The sequence below is a fragment of the Phaethon aethereus genome (assembly GCF_964289735.1).
Source record: "Phaethon aethereus genome assembly, chromosome: Z".
In the NCBI taxonomy this organism is placed as follows: Eukaryota; Metazoa; Chordata; class Aves; order Phaethontiformes; family Phaethontidae; genus Phaethon; species Phaethon aethereus.
The window spans coordinates 59,500,585-59,525,856 of NC_138577.1; the positions used below are offsets into that span (position 1 = coordinate 59,500,585).

General features: G+C 41.0%; 1 protein-coding gene across 3 annotated transcripts in view; it reads left to right on the plus strand.

Annotated features, from left to right (window-relative positions):
* Window positions 1-1,437: 1,437 nt before the first annotated feature.
* GNE (glucosamine (UDP-N-acetyl)-2-epimerase/N-acetylmannosamine kinase) overlaps window positions 1,438-25,272 on the plus strand; it is a gene marked incomplete at both ends in the record, with an annotated part of 32,509 nt that continues 8,674 nt past the window's right edge. The window contains 7 exons of one of the 3 annotated variants that reach the window (XM_082013373.1): window positions 1,438-1,729; window positions 15,703-15,911; window positions 18,777-19,228; window positions 20,368-20,520; window positions 20,990-21,202; window positions 22,061-22,148; window positions 23,208-23,418. In XM_082013373.1, the coding sequence (XP_081869499.1) occupies window positions 1,679-1,729; window positions 15,703-15,911; window positions 18,777-19,228; window positions 20,368-20,520; window positions 20,990-21,202; window positions 22,061-22,148; window positions 23,208-23,418 (1,377 nt within the window). Of the gene's footprint in view, window positions 1,730-15,702; window positions 15,912-18,776; window positions 19,229-20,367; window positions 20,521-20,989; window positions 21,203-22,060; window positions 22,149-23,207; window positions 23,419-25,272 lie in introns of those variants that run through there. The other 2 variants (XM_082013375.1, XM_082013374.1) reach the window with 2 other exon arrangements.

Sequence of the window (25,272 nt, forward strand, 5' to 3'; positions counted from 1 at the left end):
TGGGAGAAGAAAATCTGTAAAGTGAACATTTCGATGCTGAGAAGCAGTAAAAGCTGCAAATACGTGTGTGGAGGATGTGACTTCAGTAGAAGAGTGTAACACTGGTGTACTTGAGGTTAGATTGTAGACAGAAAAAATAAGGTATTTTTCTGAGACAAAGCAAGCAGAGAACTTAACAGCAAAAGAACTCACAGTTAAAATACATTGAAAGAAGAATCATGCAGGTATGTAAGTATGTGGAAAATAGGGGACAAAAATTGCAGCATATGACTCACAGCAAACAGTATTTCCTTTTTCTCTGATTCTACACATACCCAGTCTTTTGAAGTCTTTTGTTCCTGCTTTATTGCTCTTGCTTTTCTTCTGATGCTTTATTTAGCAGCCTATCTTGTAGATATATAACAGAATAAAATGAGCAGCTAGAAACACAGTGTGCTGACAGAATGTAAAAAATTATAAACTGTCATGGCTACAAAGGGATGAATTAAAGCAGGTATCAGCATAGCACATTGATCCCAAGTTAAAAAAAAACCTCTCAGCAATACTCATGGCTACTAACTGTTGAATTGTTTGTGTATGGGCATAAATCTGGACACAGAGGAAGAGCCAATCAATAAAATTTACAGGTGCCATACACTGACCTGCTTACTGGGGTAATTCTGTTACCGATTTGTGTGTTAGGTTGAACATGTGTGTTTCAGGAAAAACAATCAGGAAAGGACACAATGGCTGGAGAAAAGTAATTCATCTGCAAACACTAAGGCCCACATATCAGAAATCAAAAGATAATTAGGAAAGAACTGCAAGTACCCCAAGATGAGCCTGAAAGTCAGGGGTCACACAGGTGCCTACGGCAACTCAGGGCCCTGTGTGAGAAGGGTGACTGCAGGGCTCCCTTTGGACAGGGCAACCACACTTGTCCGAGGACCTGAAAGGGGTCAGAGGTACAGCTACAAACAAGGCACAGCAAGACACAGCCTTGAAATGGTGTATGTAGAGGCAAGAAGAAGCTGGAATCAGACATCTCAAGTTCTGGCTGCTGCTATCTTCCAGACCTGTGCTTGGAAGACTTGTTTCTTTAATGCAGGTGCCATATCTGCTTCCAAAGCCTTGCAACTGCTGCAGGTTCATATTGTTCTGAACGCGTCTGGGTAGTCTTAGCAATGTTAAAAAGACAAGGTGTCATTGATATCACCTGGTAATATCCACAGAGTAGGCTTAGCAGCAGTAAGGCTGCCTGCAACTCCTAATTGCTGGGAGTGCACAGGTGGTACCCAGCAGGAAAATGGCTCCCCGAGGCACAGGAGCACACAAGGAGGCAATACCGCCTAATACGCGGGGCTCCGCGACTACAAATTCCCATTTCCCACGTTGCCCTGCAGAGATACTGGTAAGGCCTTTTGCAGATGCAGTGCTAAAGCCTTGGCCCCTAGCACGCCTGACGACCTCCCGTACGGCTCCGCGCAGGCTCCTCCCAGAACAGAAGCCCAACAACCCTCGTTCCTCTGGCGCCTTCTATTGCCGCGCGCGGCTCCCGCCCGGCGGCGGGCGGAGGCGGCGCTTGCGGCGCTGGGCGGTACGGGCGTATGGCCCCGGGTGCCGCTCCAGCGGCGGTCCCGGCCTGGCAGTGGCCCAGCGGCGTGGGAAGCGGCTCGGCGCCGGTGACCCGCTGGCCGCCATGGGGACCAACGCGCCGCCGCGCCGGGAGCCGCTCGTCTGCGGCCCCCACGTAAGTCAGCGGTTTCTCTCGCCGCCGGCGTGGGTCCCGAGGGGGGAGGTCGCGGTGGTGCGGGCGGGGGACAGCCTGCAGGCATGCCCTCCCGTGCAGGGGCTGCGAGAGCCGCCCTTTCAGGCAGCTGAGCGAGCCAGGGTGGCCGGCGGCGGCCAGGCGGCCCGCGCCCTCTCCGGGGGCGGCAGCGTTCCGCCGATCCCGTGCCTGCCGGCGGTCCGGGCGAGAGCAGCCCTGCGGGGTAGGGCGAGCCGGCACCCGGTGTGTGGTGAACCCTGGGAGGGAGCTTCCCTGTCCGCTCGGCGAGGATGTCACGGCAGGTGCCGTCTCCAGGGCCAACGCGGGACCCGCCTCTGTGCTCTCCGTTTTTCCACCTGGCATATGGGACTTGCGGCCGCGCCGGCTAATGTACTGGGCATTTGGAAGTTGTCGAGAACGGTGCTAAACTGTTGCTCGTTTGTGCCCATTCTTTTCATTATTTAGTTCATAGCAAGCTATGGGGAGCTGGTGACCTTCCCAAAGCTAGCACTCTATTCCTTGACACTGTGACTTCTTTGTCTATTATCTGGGAAATGAGAGATTAGATTTTGGACTCACCCATGTTGGGGTAGTCTGGAGGATGGGCTCGGCAGGGTTTTAGGATTATTAATCAGTTTTATTCTGCTGATGTACCAGTGGCAATGAGGAATGGCCCCACCATGCCTAGTGCTGTGCAGGCATGGTGGGAAGAAAGTCGTGGACCCTCAAAGGATTCACATAGAAGCAGGATATGGACAGGGATTGGGAGAAGAGGCGTGAATGCAGGCATGGTAACAAGGGGCCTTGAGCTCTGTGGGGTAATTTTTTGGGTAGGTGTTCTCAAAAGGCATTCAGCTAACAAATGAAGTGAATGCAACATTGAGGAAAAGGCAGAGGAGAGGCATACAGCTGGGAGAAGGACCGCAAGTCCAGAAAGGTTGGGAAGGTGGCACTGGAGAGAGAGCCAAAGAGCTAGCCAAGAGACCCTGGCATGGTCACAATTCCTTGCCCCTTGGCCAGTGCTCCCACTGCAGGAAGTAATTCTGCTGATGCTGTTGCCCCAGGCTGTTCCCTTTGCCACCTGTAGAGCAGGTTTTGTGGCTGCCTGTCAGCTGTTTTTAAGCTATCAGGGGATATGGCAGTCTGCATGCAGGAAGGGTGTGAAAAAGGCATTGGAGGTGATGTCTACCAAAATACAAAACAAAAGGTGTGTGCCTATTATGGAAAGAAGGACTGTTCATTTGATTCTGATGTCTTACCATGTCAGCAGGAAACACCTCTTTCTCTGAAGTGCTTCTTTACATATCCTCCCTTTCCACTTGCCTCCCAGCCAGCTGACTTTAGATATGGCTCCAGGTCTCCCAGACATCTGGAGGTGTTGAGAAACATCATCAGTGTGCATATTCTCTAATAAAAGCATCCAGCTACAACTCAGATTTAGTCTTTAAAGAAATGGATTTCCAACAAGCACTTAAAATATGTCCATTGTCCTTATTTTTCAGTAAGAAATTAATTGACAACATTTTTTGCCCTCCTGTAGCAGTGTTAACCTATGGTGCTCTAAGTCCAAATGTGACACCACTGTGTCAGTACATCAGACGCTAAAGAGTAAATGAAGTTAGGGACAAAACTGAAAATTACAAAGCTCCCTGTTTGTATTAAGGAAATCAAGGGCACTGATGGAAACTATAGAATGTTTGCATGTCCCCCAAGCCTTTAAATTGGAATGTTAGCACACAACAACTAAATGGACTTCTTGACTTGGGAGCACTCTTTTACCGGAAGATTTCTCACCTCTGCTGCATTGCTCCTTTAGCATACCATACCTAACAAGTCTACCTGCAGCCTGGAGAACTTTAGCTAGGTTGGCAGCCCACACTAGGAAAAATAATTAAGGAAAGGAGACTTCCATCAACACTGTGCTTGCTTAGGGAAAGGGAATTTTTAGGGGTTGTGTAAAGTTGAAATAGGGCAGAGTCAAGGATCCATGTAATCTTTTCCATAAACCAGCATGATTTCATGTCGTATATGCCAATCATAGTGATTTTCCCACTAAGTACTTGCCTTTGAAAATACAAAATGTCATTCTGAAAATCCTGTTCGCATTGGATGCTCTTTCTTACAATTTCATTGTAAAAGTTTGAGATGGCTCCTAGAACTTTGTATGAGAAAATGCAGACATGAAATTATGCTACACAATGTCAGTATTTCAGAAGTGCATTTCAGAGGTACACAAGGAGGTTTCAAAAAGCACAGGAAATTAAGAGGGAGAGCCTCTCACAACATGGAGTCTCACTAGCCAAATGGCAGGGACATTCAGGCTGAGTTTCTAATAAATACTGCCTCAGCAGCCAGGCCAGTCAAAGTGATCTGTAACCACATGATTTTGAGTAACCTCCTACATCCTAGCACATAGACGGCCTTGGGAAAATTGACTGCTAGTCTCTCAATGGTATATGGTCTTTCCCAGAGGGACTCAGCATAGCCTATGGACATGTATGTTGAAGTTAGAACATCTATCAGGAGAGTTCCCCTTCCTGTAAAATCAGGGAACATTTTAGCAGTTGCTTTTATTTCTTTGTAATGCTGGGCTGTCTTTCATTAAAACATCTAGTACTAAATCAGAGCTTTAATAAAAGAACATGGACAACAATTTCAGTTGAGAAAATTAAGACTATCCTGAAAGTTAAGTCAGAATAACAGCTGATTCAGACACTCTTCACATGATTTTTTTTTTCCAGGTAAGTATCAAAAAGAAGGAAGGAAAGAAGTAAATGACCATTTAACTTGTGGGGGGTTTTTGTTTCCTAAATGTCATTCTGCACTCCAGAGATTTGCTATTCATCATTTACAAGGCCCTGGCTTCCTGTCCAAGTAAAGCACATTTACAGAAGGTTTGTTGGTTGAAGGCTTTCTATGCACTCTTTAGAGATAGTACCTCTTTTAAAATTGTGTGCTTGTTTTTACTTTTCCTTGACTTTTGTTTCTTGTTTGGAAAAACAAAACTGTTTCTGGAGATTGCTGGTAATGAAAATATGGGCTATAGATACTCTAAAGAAAAAATGGGGACATTTTATTCTTGACCCAGAGTTAAAAAGGTACTTTTGTGTAATGCCTGATACAGAAAACACAGTGCTTTTGATTTGGCATTACATCTCTGCACACTTCTTCAAATGAAAAATCTGAAATTGTTTCAGGAAATTATAATAGCCATGTAATAGTTTAGGATTTAAGATCCTAAACTCTAAAAGTCACATGATCAAAGACAACATTTGAATAACTTAGTTAATGATACCTAGTGTATTACAAGCTAACAAGACAGGAAGATTTTCCCTTTGCTTAGCAAACAGCTACGCTTCTTTGCCCATTTTATATTCTCTCTCTCAAAATTTCTTTGTCAGTCTTTGAAACCATAAACTGACTATATGCTTTGTACTGTAACCATCTGTACAATAACATTTTATTCTTTCATCACATTTTTTGTCTTAGTGTAGTTAAACCCAAAGTAAAAATACATAAACTACACACAAAACAAATTATTTTAATATGGAAAAAAGTAGAAATACATGTTTACTATTATAATTCTTTAGTCCTGACATTAGATCTCTGCTTAACCAAAATTTTTTTTTGTAATTATGTAGTAGAATTAGTACCCCTTGAAATTAGGAATTACCAGTGAAGACATAATAATTTTAAATATTTGTCATCAGACAATCACATTGAAAACACAGCTGCATGCAGGTAGGATGCCATAGAACCTCAGAAGATATAAGAAAGGTGTAAAAAAGATACTAGTTGAACAAGAAGAGCAAATACGAACCTTTAGACCTGTTTGCAACACAGGAGGTATTTATGAGTACTGACAAGAGGCTGGAGTTTGATGCAGCATTCCTCCTTACTGCCAGCCATTTAACTTTCTTTTCAACACCATATGTCACTTTGAAGTGGAGAAATTAGGCAGTCTTATCACTAGATGATCATTTCTGCCTCCTTCCCTCCTTTTTTCCCAGCTTTGGGAATGTTGGACTTCCTGCTCCAAGCCAGCACAGCTCTTGCACTTTTGTTAGAGCTCACAAGCCTCCACAGACCCACATGCACAGCTGCTCCTCTCTGGACAGACAACAGTCCACCCTTAGTCTTTTTGCACCCACTGAGAGAAGACTGGAGTGAGGGCAAGGGGCTGCATGGTGCAGAGCAGAACAGGATTAGAACCACAGCACTACTGGAACATGGTAATTTTGATGTCTTCCATTTTTAAAATTGTGATAATACAGTAGGAATGAAGCAGAAACGAAGCTTCCTCTGAAAGCTGGGTAAAGAATTAAACTCAGTCTTGTGAACTTGACTCTTTGAAGAAATACAAACAACTTGTTGCTGTGATAAAAGCCCAAAGTGACCAGAACTGAGAAAGCTTAACAGAACTTGCTTTCTGGTCTTTCACATGTGGGAGCCGTTTGCATCCTGATAACTTGGCCGTTTCTTCTGCATGGTTTCCTTGATCAAGTATGCATAACAAATAACTCTCCCACCTGTAGCTGAGGTGGAAACTGGGATCTGGTATTTGGCAAACTTACCCACTGTTCTTACCTAGTGATGACAGCTTCCAATCAAATTGATTCCTCTCTAGCTTTTGTTCAGATACTCTTGAGTATTATAGAGCAGCTCTATTCATTCCTGTTTGAACATACCCCAAGTTGTCTTAAGTAAACAATGTTGTCTACTGATCACGCAGTTTAGATGCACAGCACAGGCATCAGCAACAGTAAGAGGAAGAATTCCACCACAAGAATCACCTTAGTCTAGGCTGCCATCATTATTCAAGACCAACTGGTTTGAAGCCAGCTTGGGTATGTTGAACTGTGTCATATTCCCCAGTGGATGTTTGATGTGTGTCAAGAATCAGCGATAGCAATCATATTTACTCCAGCAGGACTGAACAGGAGTGGAGCTGCAGAAGAAACAGACAAACCATAACCTTAAGAGCTTTTAATCCAAGTAAAGAAAACAGACCCTTTTGAAGGATTAAACAGGTCACACAAGCAGAATGAATCACATGATGACAGCAAAAAGTGGGTGAGTTCCACTATTTTATTTTTAGAGAAAGGGAGTGGGAAAGAGAAGTTTTGTGGATTTTTTTCAGCTGAAATTAAGATAAAGGCTGAAGTTGTTAGAGATTGAACAAACTGAAGAAAACCCCTACAAAGGGTTGCCGGCACTCTTTCCAGTGCTTTGCATGGGTTTCAGATGGGATACTATCTCATGCCCCCACCCCTGACCAAGGAATCCCCTAGAACAGAGGTTGCTTTCATATGGTGCCTCTATCTTATCCTACCACTTTAGCTAGTTACTGGAACTTAACTCAAATTTTATAGGATATAGGCAAATGCAGTTATATCACAATACACCAGATATCAGCATATGCCATCTTTCCCATAAGAAAGAAGGGGCTGTTAATTTATTATAGAACATTGGCAGCTCTAAAGAAAATACTGTGATATTTTTTAGCCAAATCCTAGTTATTTCAATGAGACTCACAACTCTGCTTGTTACCTGGGGTTTTCATGGACCCGATTTGAACATAGAATCATTTAGGTTGGAAAAGACCTTTAAGATCGAGTCCAACTGTTAACCTAACACTGCCAAGTCCACCACTAAACCATATCCCTAAGCACCACGTCTACACATCTCTTGGTGACTCAACCACTTCCCTGGACAGCCTGTTCCAGTGCTTGACAACCCTTCTGGTGAAGAAATTTTTCCTAATATCCAATCTAAACCTCCCCTGGCACAACTTGAGGCCATTTCCTCTTGTCCTATCGCTTGCTACTTGGGGGAAGAGACCAACACCAACCTCGCTACAGCCTCCTTTCAGGTAGTTGTAGAGAGCAATAATGTCTCCCTTGAGCCTCCTTTTCTCCGGGCTAAACAACCCCAATTCCCTCAACTGCTACTCATGACACAGTGCCCTTCACCAGCTTTGTTGTTCTTTTTTGGGCACATATCCTCCACAAGAGAGGGAACAAATTTTCACATAGTTTTGGATTTCCTCTCCCTTGTCTGTGAATTCTGTGCCTAACAATCTTATATATATGCAGGTCCAAAATGCCAAATTTCCCTTTGCATAGTACGTATGTCATTGTCTTATCCTCCATCTCTTCCCTTTCTCTGAAATACTAGATACAAGCTGCAAGCTCATGATGTGACACTGGCCTAGCTAACACACTTGCCTTGGTTGCTTACAGTTACTGTTTAATTGTACATGTCACCTGGTATTTTTAACTGGGAAGTATAAACAGTAAAATGCAAGAAGGTAATAACTTCTTATGCTTTCCCTACTGCTTGTATCTGCTTGTATTGTCCGTGGTAGTATGTGTTACCTTGGTATTTTCCTATAAGGAATATCCATAATCGAGTGCATTCTCAGCAGAATTCTCAGAATTAGTTATTCTCTGCAGTGCCAGAATCTTCAAAAGTTATAAGTTTGTCTGTGTCAAAAGGACCTGCTTTTCTGAAAGCATTATGACCCTTACCTTTAAAATTCAAGTTGCTTTCTAGTTGCTTTTGAAAATCTTAGCCTTGGTTTTCACTTTCTTAGACTCAGCAGCTGGTTTTGATATAAATAAAATGGATACAAATGAAGATTTAAGTAAGGAAGTAACTAAAGCTCTGCCTCATGTAGATGTTGATGTAAAAAGACATATTCTTTTGCTTTCAGGAGGGAAGAATTAACGCAGTGCTTAGCCCCAGTGCAGAAGATCACAGTGCTATCCATGTCCTGGACATAGTCACGCACTGACAAATCCCTTGTCAGGCCATAGTTTAGCACCTTTCACCTCTTTCAGGATGGGTTTCCAAGGGCTCTGATCTTTGAGCCAGCTGCAAACCAAACCAGATGTCTCGGTCCCTCTGTTCAAATCTTAAGCACCATGACCTCTCTAGAAAGAAGTAAGCTACTCATCTCCAGCATTTCCCAACACTTTGTGGATTACTGTCTATTTAGTCCCTGCAGGGCTGTTACCATTTCTGTATAGCTTTTTGATGAGGAGAGGGCTGATAAATTGATGTGAACACTAACACCCTACTCCTCTAATGAGCCCTAGTACTGCCTCAGGGCTTGGCAGGGACAGGAGGCCATCTTCACAGTGTCATTAGAGATTTTGAGCAGCAAAGAGTAAGGCTGAATGGAGCAGGCAGATTATGGGCTGAGGCTTCTCCTCCCATCTCATCTGTCTAGATAGCATTTGTCTCTCTGCTGGAGAGACTTCGGACAGGGCTCATGCAGTAACACAAGATAAATTTCATTATATTTATGTAAAACATGAGGTCTTTGGAGGAGAAATAACCAAAAGGACCATAAACTTCCCCCCTTCTGCAGCTTGTGCTGCAAGGTGCTGAAACGCCATTAGAACATTTTGGGAAAAAGCACATCAAGAGATGCACTGATGCTGTTGTAAGAGTAATTAGCTCTCAGTGCAGTTGCTGCTAGCTGCGTAAGTACTAGTGTAATTCAGAATTTGTAAATACATACATGCTTTAATACACTCATGCTCAAATATGATTCAGGCTCTTCCTCAGCATTTTGTTTCAGTGAAACCAACTGTAGATATACTGGTGAGCTTATAACAAGAAAGCATTTATAGGAGACAATTTAAACTTACTTGTAATGACATTTCCAGAATGCACGTAGGTTTTTAATAAGAGACCACTTTGACCCCAAAACACATCCAGTGTGAGAAAACAAGACACATCTCTTTTTACAGTCCACTGAAACAGGCATGATCAGCAATACTTGACAGCTGGTTTAATAGCTTTCTTGATTGTGTCACGTGCCAATGAAGTCAACAAGATTTAAAGAAATGCAGGCATTCTTGTTTGAATTAACTCCAAAGGCAAATTCTGCAGCACACACACAAATTCTTCATGAGCTACAGGCAGGTACTCTAACCATAGAAGACTACAGTTCCTCATAGCCTGCAAGATCAGGCAACCTCCTTATTCTTCCATGGATGCTATGGGCTCTGTCTGTCCTCTCTTTGCATCTCCTACAGGCAACCTCACAGTGAAGCTGTGAGATCATTCAGGACTTTTAAGGGGATTGCTCTGATGCATATCATATCAGGTTATTCCATATATAAACTGACAGTAAGAGGCTGTCCTGACATAAGGATATGTCTCCTCGTTATGAAAGCAAACTAGCGTATGACGCTACAAACCATCATGGACAGTCACCACCCCCAGCCCTTCGTCAGGCAGGGAGATGCGTAGCTCGACGCTGCTCGCGGCTCCTGCCCCGTCACTCTGCAGACGCCCGCGGCAGGAGGTACGCGGTGCCAGGCCAGGAGAGAAGGCCCTGGCCCCGAACTGCAGGTTACGGGGGGTGGGGCGGTGGCTCGCCGCCGCGGGAAGTCCGCTCCTCAGCGACGCCCAGCCGCCCCTCCCCCAGCCCGCTGCGGAGGCAGACGGAACGGGACCGCCCTGCTGGGGGCGGGGTCTTCGTACCGGCTCGGGCTTTGATGCGCTCAGATCTAGCGCCGCAGCTGCGGTCTCGGCGTGGAGTGAGGTGACCGTGAAGCGGGGCTGCGCCAGCCTGGCCCGGCCTACGCGGGGTGTTTGGGCGCCCAGAGGGCTCGGGGCCGCGCGGGCCGTGCTGCCTGGGGTGGGGGGAAAGGGGTGCACGGCACCAGCTGACGGCCCCAGGGAGGGCCGGGGGCTCTACAGAGCCGCCGGCGGCCGCGCCCCGTCACCGGTGCGTCATCGGGCGGGTACAAGCTGCTCCGGCGGCTCGTGGGTCTGGGGCGGGCGCGCATGCGCCTGGGGTTCTGTTGCGGGGATGGGTGCTGGGCGAAGCGGGCCGCTTGTGTGCTGGCGTGTGCGGCGGGATATGAAATGGGTGGGCCTGAGCCGGGGTACGTGCCCGGGTCTGTTACGGACCTCAGCGGGAATGGCCTTGCCAAGGCATGTGTGCACGTATGTGTCTTGGGGAGATACAGGGTTCTGTAATTCCTGCAAATGGAAAGGTGCGCGTGAGTCTTTTCCGGGGGAATAAAGAGAATGGCCATAGGTGTGGGTGTATACACACGTGCACATCGGGGAGAATTGGAAGCGGTTTACGCAGAAAGGCACGTGTGCACTTTTGCCTGTTGGAGGTGTGCTGAGGGACTGGCCTTTCACACACGGATTTAACAGGCCTATAGAGGAAGTAACCCTGCATACGGATCTGTGCATGCGTATGTATGGTAGAAGCGTTTTCCATGCAGAGGTGTTATGCTAGTGTGTATTGGGGGTGTACAGCAGGAATGGTACTTCGCAGGTGTGCAGTAAAGGAGGTACAGAAGGACAGACTCTGCACTTGGGTAATATCTATAAACTTGAGAGGTGTACAGGGGGTGATCCCACATACACACAAGAAGGGGGGCAGTGAAGAGGTTGATCCTGTTCGTGTGGGGGAAATGGTGGGGAAGGGTTTCTTGCCTTACATAGGGTAGCATGTGCACAGCGTGATAAAAGAAACAAATATGCAGGGTGATAGAATGGTTTCTGCACTTGCAGAGGTGTGTTCAGGAGGGTTGTTGAAAGACTTGATTTTGTATATGGTCACCTGCATAGGGCTGCAGGTACAGGCCCTGGATATGTGTGCATACAGGAGGTGCACAAGCAATGGCTTCATGGCTAAAGAAGGGTGGCATGAATACACATACTAGTACATGATGTGGGAAGAGTTCTGGGCAGAATAACCTACATGCATACCACACAGTGAAGCAAGTGGGAAGATCTGATGACTCCACAAGCACACAGGTATATGCAGAGTGTAGAGACTGTAAAGAGGAGTATTCCCGGCTTTTTGATTTTGAAAATCATTGCTTTAGAAGTGTGAATGTGGGATGTACAGGTGGTACCATTTCTTTGTGAAACACTGATAAAGGAGTCTCTCATGCACTTGAGAATGGTAAACAGAAATTGTAACTACTTGGTTGCTGTAAAATGTGGCCCAGAATTCCTCGGTCTTAAAATGTCCTTGAACCCATAATAGAATAAAAGCTTAAGATGGGTTATGGAAGAGCAGTAGAACAAAACAAGTAGAGATTAATTATTCCAAGTAGTCGTTCATGGAGCACTGTTTTATTCCTTCAACCTTACTGTGACTAGTAATCTTCAGCAGAGAGGAGAAGAGGTAAACCTTGTAACAGGAAGATCCCAGACTAGAGAAGGCTGTGTAGATCATCAACTTAGAATATTATCAAGCATCTAGAAATTAAGGGGCAACTGTTAGTGATTAATTATTTGAAAGAATTTCAGTGAACAGTTCTGAAAAGAGATGATTAGCCTGCAAAACCTGTTAATAAATTCTAAAATCATAGTGGTAACAAAATTATGTAGCTAGGGCACTGGAACAGGTTGCCCAGAGAGGTGGTAGATGCCCCATCCCTGGAAACATTCAAGGTCAAGTTAGATGGGGATCTGAGCAACATGATCTAGTTGAAGATGTCCCTGCTCATTGCAGGGGAGCTGGACTAGATGACCTTTAAAGTTCCCTTCCAACCCAGAGATTCTATGATTCTATGACATTACAGCTCTGCTGAAGGAATAGACTGTTAATGGTGGAAGGGACTTTGCCATTACTTGTTGACAGTGAATGCTATCTGAAAATACAGAATTATTTTTGCATTTATAGGCTCAGAGTAAGTTGGAGTGAAGGTAGAATTCTGTCTGTTTTAAATTGTGATGTAGCAGTACATCACATGTTTCTTCAGAAATCATCATCCAACTTCACTTGAAAAACAATACACTGGTTTAAGGGGTAAATTTCACCATGTAGGTAACATATACTGGATAGTTATCAGTCCTTTTGCTAGGGTAAGTATTTTGATTCTTTGGAAAAACACACTAAAACTAACAGCAAGAGAAAAACTGCATCTGCACCAAGGCCTTTGTGTGGCTTACTTGTAAGCTTACATGTAATTTTTTGAAACTGTTGTGTTAAACGGTTGGTTTAAGGTGGTACTAAAAATAATTCTGCTTTGGGGCTTACTGAAACCTAATGTTAACAGAAGTTGAAATGCACAAACAGCATGAATTGCTTTTGATCCTGGTCAGTTCATATGCCTTTGAAGTATCTCCACATCTACTTCTGAAATTATTTAAAGAGACCATTACTGCAGGCAATAGCAACTGTAATTAAATGTGATCCGTGCAGCCAGAAAGATGTGTGGTCTGGTGATTCAGTTTTGGTAGATCTGTAGTTATGGTAAACCATGAGATTTTGTTTATTTTACAATTTAGTATTTCAGGAGATGTTATTTTCTGAATTTGGATTGAAGAGTTCTAGAATTTTAGACACTGCTTGATGATCAAAAAGGACAGAAAACTATCTTGCTTCTTAAAAGCTTGCTTTGTGTAAATGAAGGTAACTGCTTTGTCAAAGGGGAAGTGATGGTTCTAGCTCAGGCAGGTAACTTGGAGTAAGCAGACTTTGGGTAAGCTCAGTTTGTCACTTCCTTATCCTGTGCCCTTTTACTTTGGCTTGTCAGTTTATATAGTATAGAATACGTATGCAGCAGTGGCTGACTTGAAAAGTCTTGTGAGAGATTTGCTTCTAATTATACTAACATTATTCATGCAGTTTCAAGGACAAGCTTGTAGGGATGTCAGAAATGGCCTTCACATCTTCAGCATGGTTTTATTTGAATTAGTGGCAGTTTTTACATATGCAATGACAGGATGTCCTGCTCAGAACCATCTCCAAAAAGAGGTTGTTTTAGAAATGGGAAAGCAGTGGTTTTGTTAGATCTGATGCGGTTGCAGGTTTCACTCAGCTATACAGGGTAACATGCTCTCTGACCTACCTTTATACAGCATCTGAAATACTGCAAAGTACTCTCTCAACATTTTCAACATGAGCATTTCTTACATACATTTAAAATGTTTCAAGCCCGTTGGATGAAAAGACAAGATTAAAATAGCCATCATGTACACACATAACTGCAGATGTTTTCAGCATGAGGAAATAATTAATTTGCCTGAAGGATTATCTTCTGACCCTTTGAAATTGTAAAACAGTAATTAATTAATATACTACTTTTGAAGTAAGGTTCAAATGTAAATTCAAATGAAGGGGCTCAATGTAAATCAAATAATATCTATTACTTTATGGCTGCATCCATAGAACTGAGCTTAATTTGTCATGATAGTAATCAAATGCTGAAATTTCAGGCTGTGTCTATTCTACTGAAGTTGGTTGGTGTAGCCATAGCTGCTTTGCTTGAGTAAATGAGAAATGCCATTTCTTATGAGAAAGAAATGCCTCATGGCAGCCGTCTTTGCTTTTTGCCACTTTAGTTTTTTTCTGAAAGGAAGTGTAAAATACTCTTGCAGGAATAATGGTTGTTGGAGCTGAACTAGTAAAAACTGTCAGTCATAGTTTTATTTGCAGAGCCATAATGGATTGCAAGTGGAGACTAGAAATTTCTCTTACCTTTGACAATTTCGGGTAGATTCCTGATGACCCTAACATTACTATCATACCAAAACATTGTTTCATTACGTGTGATAAAACCTAAACTAACCTGTGTTAAAAATAGAGAAATCTTTGAAGAGTTGCTGAATTTCCTAAGTTTCATAAGGGTGGGATGTCACAATAGCCTTTTTAAAAAAATTTATGGGAAAAAATTAAATGTAATATAAAAGGAACATGAAATTGGATGTCAGCATTGTCATGCGTGCATACCAGCTGCTCAGAAAGAGCCCTAGCTGTCAAAACCAGCAGAGAGATTGATACTACTCTAGGGAGTCAGAGATGAGCAGTCCTTGTGCATTAATCTGGAAGAAGTTTACTTGCCATTAAAGTGTAGTAAAAGTCTCACATAACGATAGATTTCTTACCAAAAGGATAATACTTACTTAAAAAAAATGTTTTTTGGAAGGAGAACAACAGAAAGCTTACAAATAGGTAGTCTGATACACTCTGCTATCAACTTAGCAGTTTCTGTTTGCAGGCAGAGGAAATTTTGGGGGGGATTTATTGCTGTATCCTTTTTAATAGGCTTTTCTTTTTCTCTAAAATATTTTTTCAGTTGCTAAATGAAAAAAAACCAAACAAACAAAACCCAATTAAAAACAGCAAGGCTAAACAGTGAACAGAGGATGGGTAAACATTAAAAATTATTGCATAGTTTAATCAGCTGCTAAAGAAGCTGTAAAAATGGATTAGAGAAAGCATCTTGTTGCAGTAACTGTCGATGTTGCTTGTAAAAATACTGAGTTTCTGTGGCATTTCAATTGTCAGAAACCCTTTTTTTTTTAATAGCCTCTAAATTGCCTGATGATCATCATCATCATCATCCTTATTTGTCTACTTTTCTCCGAAAGTTGTTGTCTTACTGTAATCTAATATTGTATTATTGAGTGTCTTGATGTACTTTGGCCTGCAAAACAGTATACAAGCGTTTAGAAGTCAATGTTTAACACATATGTAAACTGAATCAGGCAAAAAATTTCTCTTTTTGTTCAGAGTCTGTCAATGGATGTATCTTTTAGCAGTTATATTCCAAAACCACAGAATGGAACAGATTTTTTGTTTCTTTCATTTAATAAGGCATCAATAATTTTTCCACTTATACAGAAGTTTCCATCTGAACAGGTGAAAGTCATTTTGCTGTCTAATTACAGTTGAACTTCATAATACTTACGTTTTACTTTTGTTTATATAGAATTTGAATATATTACTTATAGAAATAGAGGTATTAAAATTAATTGAGTTTTAACAAAAAAAGACCCTGTCCTTTTCTAAAATCTTCTAATGGTAGGTACTGTAAGTTATCAGTTGTCTGTTACCAATGGATGAATTAGTATGTGTCCACAATTCTGGGCTGCACTTTTTCATGCTGTTTATGAAGTGTACCATTTATTTGCTATAAAAATTACTATTAATGCTTCTTCCCCCCCCCCCATTTTTTCAGGAAGTGTATTTCAAGAATCTTTCAAAACAGAAACAAAAGGAAGTCATGGAGAAGAATGGAAACAACCACAAACTTCGTGTTTGTGTTGCTACTTGCAACCGTGCTGATTATTCAAAATTAGCTCCCATTATGTTTGGTATTAAGGCAGAACCACAGTTCTTTGAGCTTGATGTCGTAGTGCTTGGTTCCCATCTGATTGATGATTATGGGTAAGGTGAATTTTTTTTATCTCTGACAGTTTGTTTCTGGAGTATTAGCAATAACAACATGAATGTTAGGTAACAAAATCCTTGTCATCATAAACATACACAACAAAATCTTAAATGTATTTTTTTCAGATTTTTTCTGAAAAAAAATAATTTTGCAGCTCCTTCTGAGATTGGTTGAAAAAAACCCAGAAATATGCAATATTGGAATTTTTGAAAGTTTTGTATAAATGCTGTATTTGAGATCTTCAACGGGAGCACAGACTATATGAAGTGAGAAACTCAATTCATTCCAATTTACCCAAGAATCTGGTGATTATCAAATGAAAATGTGCTACAGTTTTTAATTTTCACAGAGAAAAGATAATTGTCAGTCATTTTAAGTTGCAGCTCTTCTGCTTTACATAGTTATTAGAGAGAGTACTTCTGTATTCCATATCCCAGAGGAATACTGTTAGGTCTTACTTCCAGGACTGTGGAGGAAGGAGAGTCGTCTTGTGTTTGGCAAGAGAGATTAGGGTCCCCTTCATAACACTGTATAAGTATGCAGTCATATCACCTGCCTGGGAGGACAGAATGTCTCAGTCCAAATACCCCTTATTGAAAGACTTGCCACATCTCAGGTGAATATTCTCCTGTTGTCTGGGGAAAAGGAGGAAGGAGCAGCATGCATATTCTTGCTGATGTTGCAATTGTTGGTTGGTTGGTTTTACTCAGGCTGCATTTACCAGATTGGGCCCAGAAAGTGTGATAGATAGGAAGACGCTTACTTCGCAAGTCACAATCAGACTTTAGTATAAGGCAACAGCATATCAGCATTGTTGAACTTTTAGAAATGTTATGCATATCTCCAAGCAAAAACACTTTTTGGAATTCTCAGTGAGAAATTTTAGCACTTGTGTGTGAGTTTAAGTTGTACTCTCAAACTACTAAGGAAGTTCCGCTGCCCCCCATTCTCAGTAAAGTGCTCTGTTCCTTGCTTTGTACTGGACGTCATTTCAATCTAGTAACATGTCAAGGTGAATTCAACACCACAAAACTAACCTGATTTAAAAAAAAAAAAATCCCAATCAAACTTCTTGCCAGGTTAGCGTATTGAATTACATGCTGTCAGATTGGGATAAGGTAATCCCATTTCATTCACTGAAGAGGAGAAGCATGGCCCTGATTTTTCTATAGCCCTGAACCCTTTGCTCTCTGCAGGACTTGTGCAAAGCAATATGAAATACTACTTTTCAAGTTCCAAGGTGTTTAACACCTGTGTGTCTGATGTAAATGATTTGTAATGCACGAAGTAATAGAGATTGTGATCTGACAAATGTTACTGCTATTAGCTGCCTTGGGTAAGTATTCTTAAACCCTGGTACTGCTTGGGGTTTTTTTTTCAGAACCTAGCCCTGCACCCCTTAATCTGGGGGATCATAGAAAATTAGTGGATCCTCAAAACATATGTGTTCTAGTGATTTGAGTAGGGTAATCAACAGCAGAATTCCGATGATAGTGATCCTGTGAAATGCTTCTTACTGAAACATTTGGAGGATAGTAAAAGAAACAAAACAGCAAAAATTCACAGTCTTTTTTGTTCCCCAGATTTTGACCTTTCAGAAGCAGAATAATGTAGAGGAAAAGATAAAGTTTGAGATAAATGCATATAGTAGGGGAAAAAGGCAGGTCTGTGAAGGGCAATTGTAAATGGAGATGGAAATTTAATGCAGTTTATGGTATAAAAGTCTGAGCTGCTTCACTCAGTCACATAAAAAGGATTTGCATTTAAAAAAAAACCAAACAAAAACCAAACTACCTGACAAGTTACTTGTAGGAATATATCCTGTGTGTTACAGCACTGAGCAGAATGGAATAGATAGATAGGATTTTCTTTAGTTACACAGAATGGAGATTGCATCTGTACTTGAGCTGGAGCACTTTACAGTCTTTGCTATCTTTGCTCAGCTTGCAGATAGTGAGATACTCATTTGCAGAATGTGAGTCATGAAAATTAAATCTGATTTAAATGAGTTTAAAAGTGTAATCCTTTGAATAAGACAGTGAATGTGTCAGATGGGTTGAAGATAAAATTGGAAAACTTCTGTGTTTTTTTCTCTTATTTATTCCAGCCAGACTGTGCAGATGACTTAGGTCAGGTTTAGTGAATGTGGAAGACAGGTAATCTTATACAGATGCGTGATCGTTCGTATTTCAAATACGTACCTGTAAACAATAAAACAATAGCAATTCTCAGTATTGAAGGAATGTTTTAATTTTCTTATTATGGAACAAAGCTAGTAGTATGTGTGGAAAACCTTTTTTCTTTAGTGCAAAAGTCTATTTCCTTTGAACTTATGGCCTCTTTGTGCAGTGATTTCTTAAGTCTACGAGTATGTTAGTTTTGGTACAGCTTAAATACAGAATCTGAAAAATGGATGCTCGCTGTAGGATTTTTTCTTCAGCATACAGGCTTCAGCTTTGCATCGTATCTGTTGTATTTACACATTTGTCCAGCAACGTTGATATATTGGTGAGGAGTCAACATACCTTTCCTGAAGCGAAATCATGCCATATTTGTTTTCTGAAAGGCTCTGCAAACACATGAGCAGTTTGATTTCTTAGGATTTCCAGAACACATTCAGCAAAGCTCATCATTAAAGGTGTCTAGAAAAAGTTGATGCTTGGAATACAAGGGAAAATCTTCATATGGATGAGAACATTCTGTTAAAATCTTTAAAAAATAGTTTCCTCAATGAAGGAGATGTGATATGCAGGCCTTTGTTCAAACACAGTACAACTATTCTAATATGCAGTTACTTTGTCAAGCTATGTTCCTATAAAACCAAGTTGTGTTTACTCTAATCCCTTTTGTCTTACCTTCAGTAATACCTATCGTATGATCGAACAAGATGACTTCGATATTCATACAAGATTGCACACCATTGTGAGAGGGGAGGATGAGGCAGCTATGGTGGAGTCAGTGGGCCTTGCATTAGTCAAGTTACCAGATGTCCTGAACCGCCTGAAACCTGACATAATGATAGTTCACGGGGACAGGTTTGATGCTTTGGCCCTGGCCACATCTGCAGCCCTGATGAATATTCGCATTCTTCACATTGAAGGTGGGGAAGTCAGTGGGACCATTGATGACTCTATAAGACACGCTATAACCAAACTGGCCCATTACCACGTGTGCTGCACGAGGAGTGCAGAGCAGCATTTGATAGCCATGTGTGAAGACCATGACCACATCCTTTTAGCGGGCTGTCCCTCATATGACAAGCTTTTGTCTGCCAAAAATAAGGACTACATGAGTATCATCCGCATATGGCTAGGTGAGCAGTCCACTTTTTATGTTTTTCATATGACTTTCAACTCTAGACAAACTCAGTACCTAAGTTACCAGTCTGTGGGATTTGTTGACCAGTGGCTCTGAGAAAAGTAGAGGAAAGAAAGATACAAACTTCTTGCTAATAAGTTTAAGTTAGCTTAATTGGAGATGATTACCAAGTATCAACCTGCTTCTCAAAAAACTAGTATATTTGGTAATAGTATCTAGTATTTCTTTCTTTCTACATTTTCTTTTGTTCTGTGTTCTGCCATTTATAGTTGGAAAGCCAGAAATCTGTCCTTTTAACACATCTGGTCCATTTGACAAATCAAAAAAATAACTCCTTAAATGGGTAATTTCTCTGAACTGAACAATTTAAAAACAGAACAGTCTTATTTGAACAGTTATTGTGGTGTAAAGGATGTATTTAAATAGAATCAAAGCTGTTCAGGGCTAATCTAAAAAAAAAAAAAGAAAGAGAATTTATATTATGAACATTCGTTTGAGGAATGCTGTGCAATAGGGCAACATGCAGCAAAGGCTTATGGTGTTTCATATTCATTTACATACAAGTAATTCCTGTAAACAATGTGGTTTTGTGTTTGCTTTTTATCTTTGACAAAACAAATTCCTATAAGGCACATTAACCTCTGTAAGCTGGAATCTTCTTAGATCAGTAGGTGAATATTTTGCAGATAAACTTTTTAATCAAATGTACTAAAACAGGTATGACTGACTTTTTTAAAGCAATGGGAATAAAGTCTTTGCTTGAGGATGACCAATTGAACAGGGTGAACACCTAAGCAGCTTCAGGGGTTTCATGTTATTCCAGATTTACACTGGTGTGAGACAGACTCTTGACCCTGCAAAGCTTTAGAATGTAGGTGTGCAAATTAACAGTTCTTTGGGGTTTAGGTAGTGGTCTCTAAAGTTATGAGACTTGCTTAGAGAGGCAAATAACAAGCTAGATCCTCCTGTTACTCCCTTGAGTTTTATTGTAGCATTGAAATTTATGTGTTAGATATCCGTTTCAGTGCCTTGACTGTTCGGGCTTTCACGTGAGTAGTTTCAAAAGTATGTCCTCCCTTCCTTTTACTATTCTACGCCAGTAAAAAAAACTTTTCTTGGGCTCCATTTGGACAGGTGAAGATGTCAAAACCAGAGATTATATAGTTGCTCTGCAACACCCTGTAACCACCGATATTAAACATTCCATAAAGATGTTTGAGCTGACACTAGATGCACTCATCTCCTTCAACAAGAGAACACTTGTTCTATTCCCTAATGTGGATGCAGGTGAGTAAAATACCTTCATGACAGAGGAATACATAACAGATTGTCTTTAAAGCATATGTTGGTTCTTATGGACCGCTTTTACCCCAGAACCTCCAGCCAGGTGGAAATAGCTGGATGATCTCAGCATCAGGTGTCCATCCGCTGCAGGTCCATATGCACGTTGCTGGAGGACATTTCAGCTTCTTAGTGTGGGGAGGAAGGTGAAGGGAAACCATGTGACATGTAGAAGCAGTATTAGAGCCTCTTAAATTAAATAAAAACTACAAAAAGATTTTTGCAGTGGATTTTGGGATCAAACTTGGGCTTACATGCCCAGCTCTGCAACTGCCACTGTGAGGAAAAGAAAAAAAAACAGAAACAACTCAGAGCTGGCAACTCAATGAACAGCTGTTTAGTTCCTTTGCATGTTTGGACTTTCAGTTTAATAACAGAACTTGAATCATTTATTCTACCTCTTGTTTTTCTGTAGGAAGCAAAGAGATGGTTCGGGTTATGAGGAAGAAGGGCATTGAACATCATCCCAATTTTCGGGCAGTAAAGCATGTCCCATTTGACCAGTTCATTCAGCTAGTTGCTCACGCTGGTTGTATGATTGGTAACAGCAGTTGTGGTGTCAGAGAGGTAGGAGCATTTGGTACACCCGTCATCAACTTGGGGACACGTCAGACAGGAAGAGAAACAGGTATATGTTTGCTTAACTACTTTAACTTCCTCATGGTTCTGAGGTTTTTTTCTTCCACGGGATAAAGTCAAATGAATGCTTGACAGAGGCCATCTTGCAGTATCAGTGCAGCATAGTTTTTTAACCCATTTTAAAGCTTTGCTGGCTGTTGCCCAGGGAGGTGGTGGAGTCACCATCACTGGAAGTGTTAAAAAAAATGTGTAGACGTGGCACTTCAGGATATGATTTAGTGGGCGTGGTGGTGTTGGGTTGATGGTTGGACTTGATGATCTTAAAGGTCTTTTCCAACCTTAATGATTCTGTGATTCTGTGATTCCTGCATCATGTTAGTGCTGCTTGTGTGTTTTACGTAAGATAATGAGGCTTTTATGTATAGGCAAGTTAACATATATCTCCATTTGCAGTGGATTCCATTTAGCAGAATAGGCAAGTAATTGTTTTCTGTTACAGCTAGTTTGATGCTTGACATGTATTAACATTTCACTTCAAAAAATACGAACTCTTCACCACTTCAGGAAGTAACTGTATTGTGGTATTTCACAGATATTATGCAGATATGACACAAATAGCCATTTCTCTCATTTTCATTCGAGTATTTTTAATCTAATAGAATCCTGTTGAAGGCTAATACTCTACTCTCTAGTGCTTTGTAATGCGTGACTGTATCACAAGAATCACCATTCTTTTATTGGGAGGAAGGGGAGGCACATAACTGATGAAGAGCAGTGTTGATCTGGCTGAGTCTTTCCTGCTTAGGGGAAACAAAAACAATTATTTCTTCATTTCTAAAGCAGTTCTTATCCTCTAATGTAATTTGAGGAGCTGACCTATTCTATTATGTTAACTTTTGTCATTGAGGTGAAAATGTTCTTCATGTTCGTGATGCTGATACGCAGGATAAGATTCTGCACGCTCTACAGCTGCAGTTTGGTAAACAGTATCCATGGTAAGTACATTCATCTTGCTTCATTGGAAGGGATGTTAAAGCAGTAGAGTAAAAGGCATTTAGTCCTGAGGTGGTTCATCATATTTGATTGGAGTGCTTTTAATGTACTAATCTGAGGTTACAAATTATTCTTCATTTCACATACCTCATTCAGAATCATAGTGCAGTATCTGGTATGCAGATCAGTATTTGTAGAGCAAAATGTTGCTAGTTATGTTTTTATATAACTAGTAATTTAACATCCAACACAAAATCAAGAGGACAAAATTATATGTTAGCTTAGACTAGCATGATTAAGAGAGCTTGTTCCATAAGAGCAGCATGGAGAACATCCTGTCTGCCTACCTCTGACTCATGCCTGAAGGACACACTACTTTATAGTTGGATTGACCTCAGGCATGATATATAGAGAGTCCTGAGTGCAAGCTTCCAGGGGAGCTGCAGGATTACAGCAAGATGCTCTTCATTATTCTTCAGATGTACAGTACTGACCCTCAGTTCCTTAACATACAAGTTCTTACAAACTTGAAGAGATAATATTTGTCTCATTAAGGACAAGTATCAAAAGTATATTTCTTAACCTCAATGGAGTAATAAAACCATGTATGATGATATTTTGAAACCAGACTCTCATGTTGAAAACTGACATGAATGTACAGTTTATTATTATGTAGCTGTCATCTGTGTGATGAGTACCTCTTGTCCAGACTTGTAGCACATATTTAAACTTTCCATAATTTTAGAGCTTTATTATGTTTGGGGATTGTGGTTTTTTTTTTTTTTTTGCATCATTGCCTTTCCAGTTTTCTACGTTCAATGTTTCGTATTCCAAAATGGAGCTAATGCCAAACTTGCACAATCTGTTGTGTGATCTTCAAGCTACTGACATTACCTACCATATCTCATGACAGACTCGAGTAGTGTGAGCTGCAGTATTGTTATAGTAGCTGTATCATAATTTTGAAATGACACAGTGTTACAGCATTCTCTCATATAAAGAACTGTATAGATTGCAGTGATATTTCCAATTAAATTGTGGGGGGTTTTTTCATATTATAGCTCAAAAATATATGGAGATGGTAATGCTGTTCCAAGGATTTTGAAGTTCCTTAAATCTATTGACCTCAACGAGCCATTGCAAAAGAAATTCTGTTTTCCTCCTGTCAAAGATAACATCTCTCAAGATATTGACCATATTCTAGAGACACAGAGTGCTCTAGCTGTGGATCTAGGCGGAACAAATCTCCGAGTAGCAATTGTCAGTATGAAGGTAAATATTCTGTTTTGCTTTTACATATTTTGGAAACTTCGTTAGGCTTTGTGATTCTGTTCCTACAGTGAGGAGGATACGAGCTTATGATGCAAAAGAACTCTAAAACAAAGCAGTCCTACTGGCTTTTGCTGTTGAGGGGTAAAGTCTATTTTCTGTCATTTGTTGCACCTGTCATACAGTCTTGATACAACTTCCCTGCTGGTTTGCTCTTCTAAGCCTGCTGTTAAACTAGCAAAGTCCATCTGCTGGTGCATGGTCCTAGCTGCTCCCTCTTTGTGGGAAGTCATACAGACCTTGAAGAATAGTACAACTTTCAGATGTATTAGTTCCCTGTAGAAGGTGACTCTGTTCACCTTGCAACTTTTTATGTGTCAAGCAAAAAAAAGGGAAAGGGTCCAAGAGCAGTCTTTTTACTTCCCTGCTGCCGTACACAGCCATGTTATGGACACACATTTTGAGCAACAACCAGCAGCTAGCAAAGCAATTTACTGAGGGAGGATGGTAGGTTCATGGTGGGTGGGTTCAGGATACAGAATTTTGCATCTCTTCTACCAAGAGAAGAACAGCCAGTAATCAAAAATTCTCAGTATCTTCCTGCATAGAAGCATAATCAGTAAGACAGTACTGAGCCTCAGCTGGAACAGTGTTCACTGTAATGCATTACACCACAGAAATGTAGACCCATTGGAGAGAGAATCAGGAGGAAAACCAATAATTATTACAGACATGGAAAACAGGGAAAAGCTGAAGAAACTAGAATCATTTAGTCTAGAGAAGGAAAGGAAACTGACTGAAACAAAAAAGCCTTCAGATATGTAACCCTTTTCCATGAAGAGAAAAGTTAGATTCACTTGTGCATGAACAAGTAGTAAAGTATTAAAACAGTGGAAGGGAAAATTATTTTAAAGTTTTTGTTATTATCCAGCTTAACTGTCAATGCAAGAGAAGGCTGGAATAGGTAGTCTGGAAGGGTATGGTGTCTTCATTGCCAAAGTAGTAGGAACTAGTTGAAAAAGGTCTCTTAAGCTGAATTATAGTTTATTGATCTTGCATTGGAAAAGGGTGGTGAATTTGAGTTGTATGATGATCTAAAATTCCTGTCAGGGTTTTTGGTTTGTTTGTTTGTTTTTTAATTGTATTGACTGCGTCCTTCGATGTACGAAAAGAGGTGCTTGATGTTTTAATACCATCATCAGAATGAGTAGAATTTGACATATACACTAGAATTCTTAGAGACTTTGAAGAGTGAGTGAATTTTGAGTCTGAAGTGCCTCTCTTCCTGTAAAAGTAACCCATTTGAAATAAGCTTGAAGTTACAGCCTTTACAAGGCTGTATGGAGACATGTTCAGGTTTAGGGATACTGTGTGATTTCATGGTCTTGATGCTTAGAAGTCTTTCAACCCACGTCTCTGGTAATGGCACAGTAGGAAGCTTTCCTTTGCCTGTGTCATAGCACTAATATGCATTGCTTGCAGAGCTCTACCAGTCATAGACAACATACTACAAATGTTTGAAAACTAACTTAGAAAGATTAAAGTTCATGATTGGCAAACATAACAAAAACTAAAATCTTAAAAACAGCAAGTGAGGCTACCAAAATGCCATCAATATCAGTCTGGTGCCAGATCACTTGCAAAGGCGTCTTTCAGTGAAACAAGTAAATACCACCATGACTATCAGCTGATTATCCACATCAATGAAAAAAACACAAAATTTCTATTTAAACATGTGAGCTTCAAGCTTATGGGATAAAAACTACTTGGTGATGGTGTAAAAATATTTGAAATAATTCTTATGTAGGTTGATGAATGAAAGGATAGTTAGGGCTGAAGAATTTTAACTCACTTAGA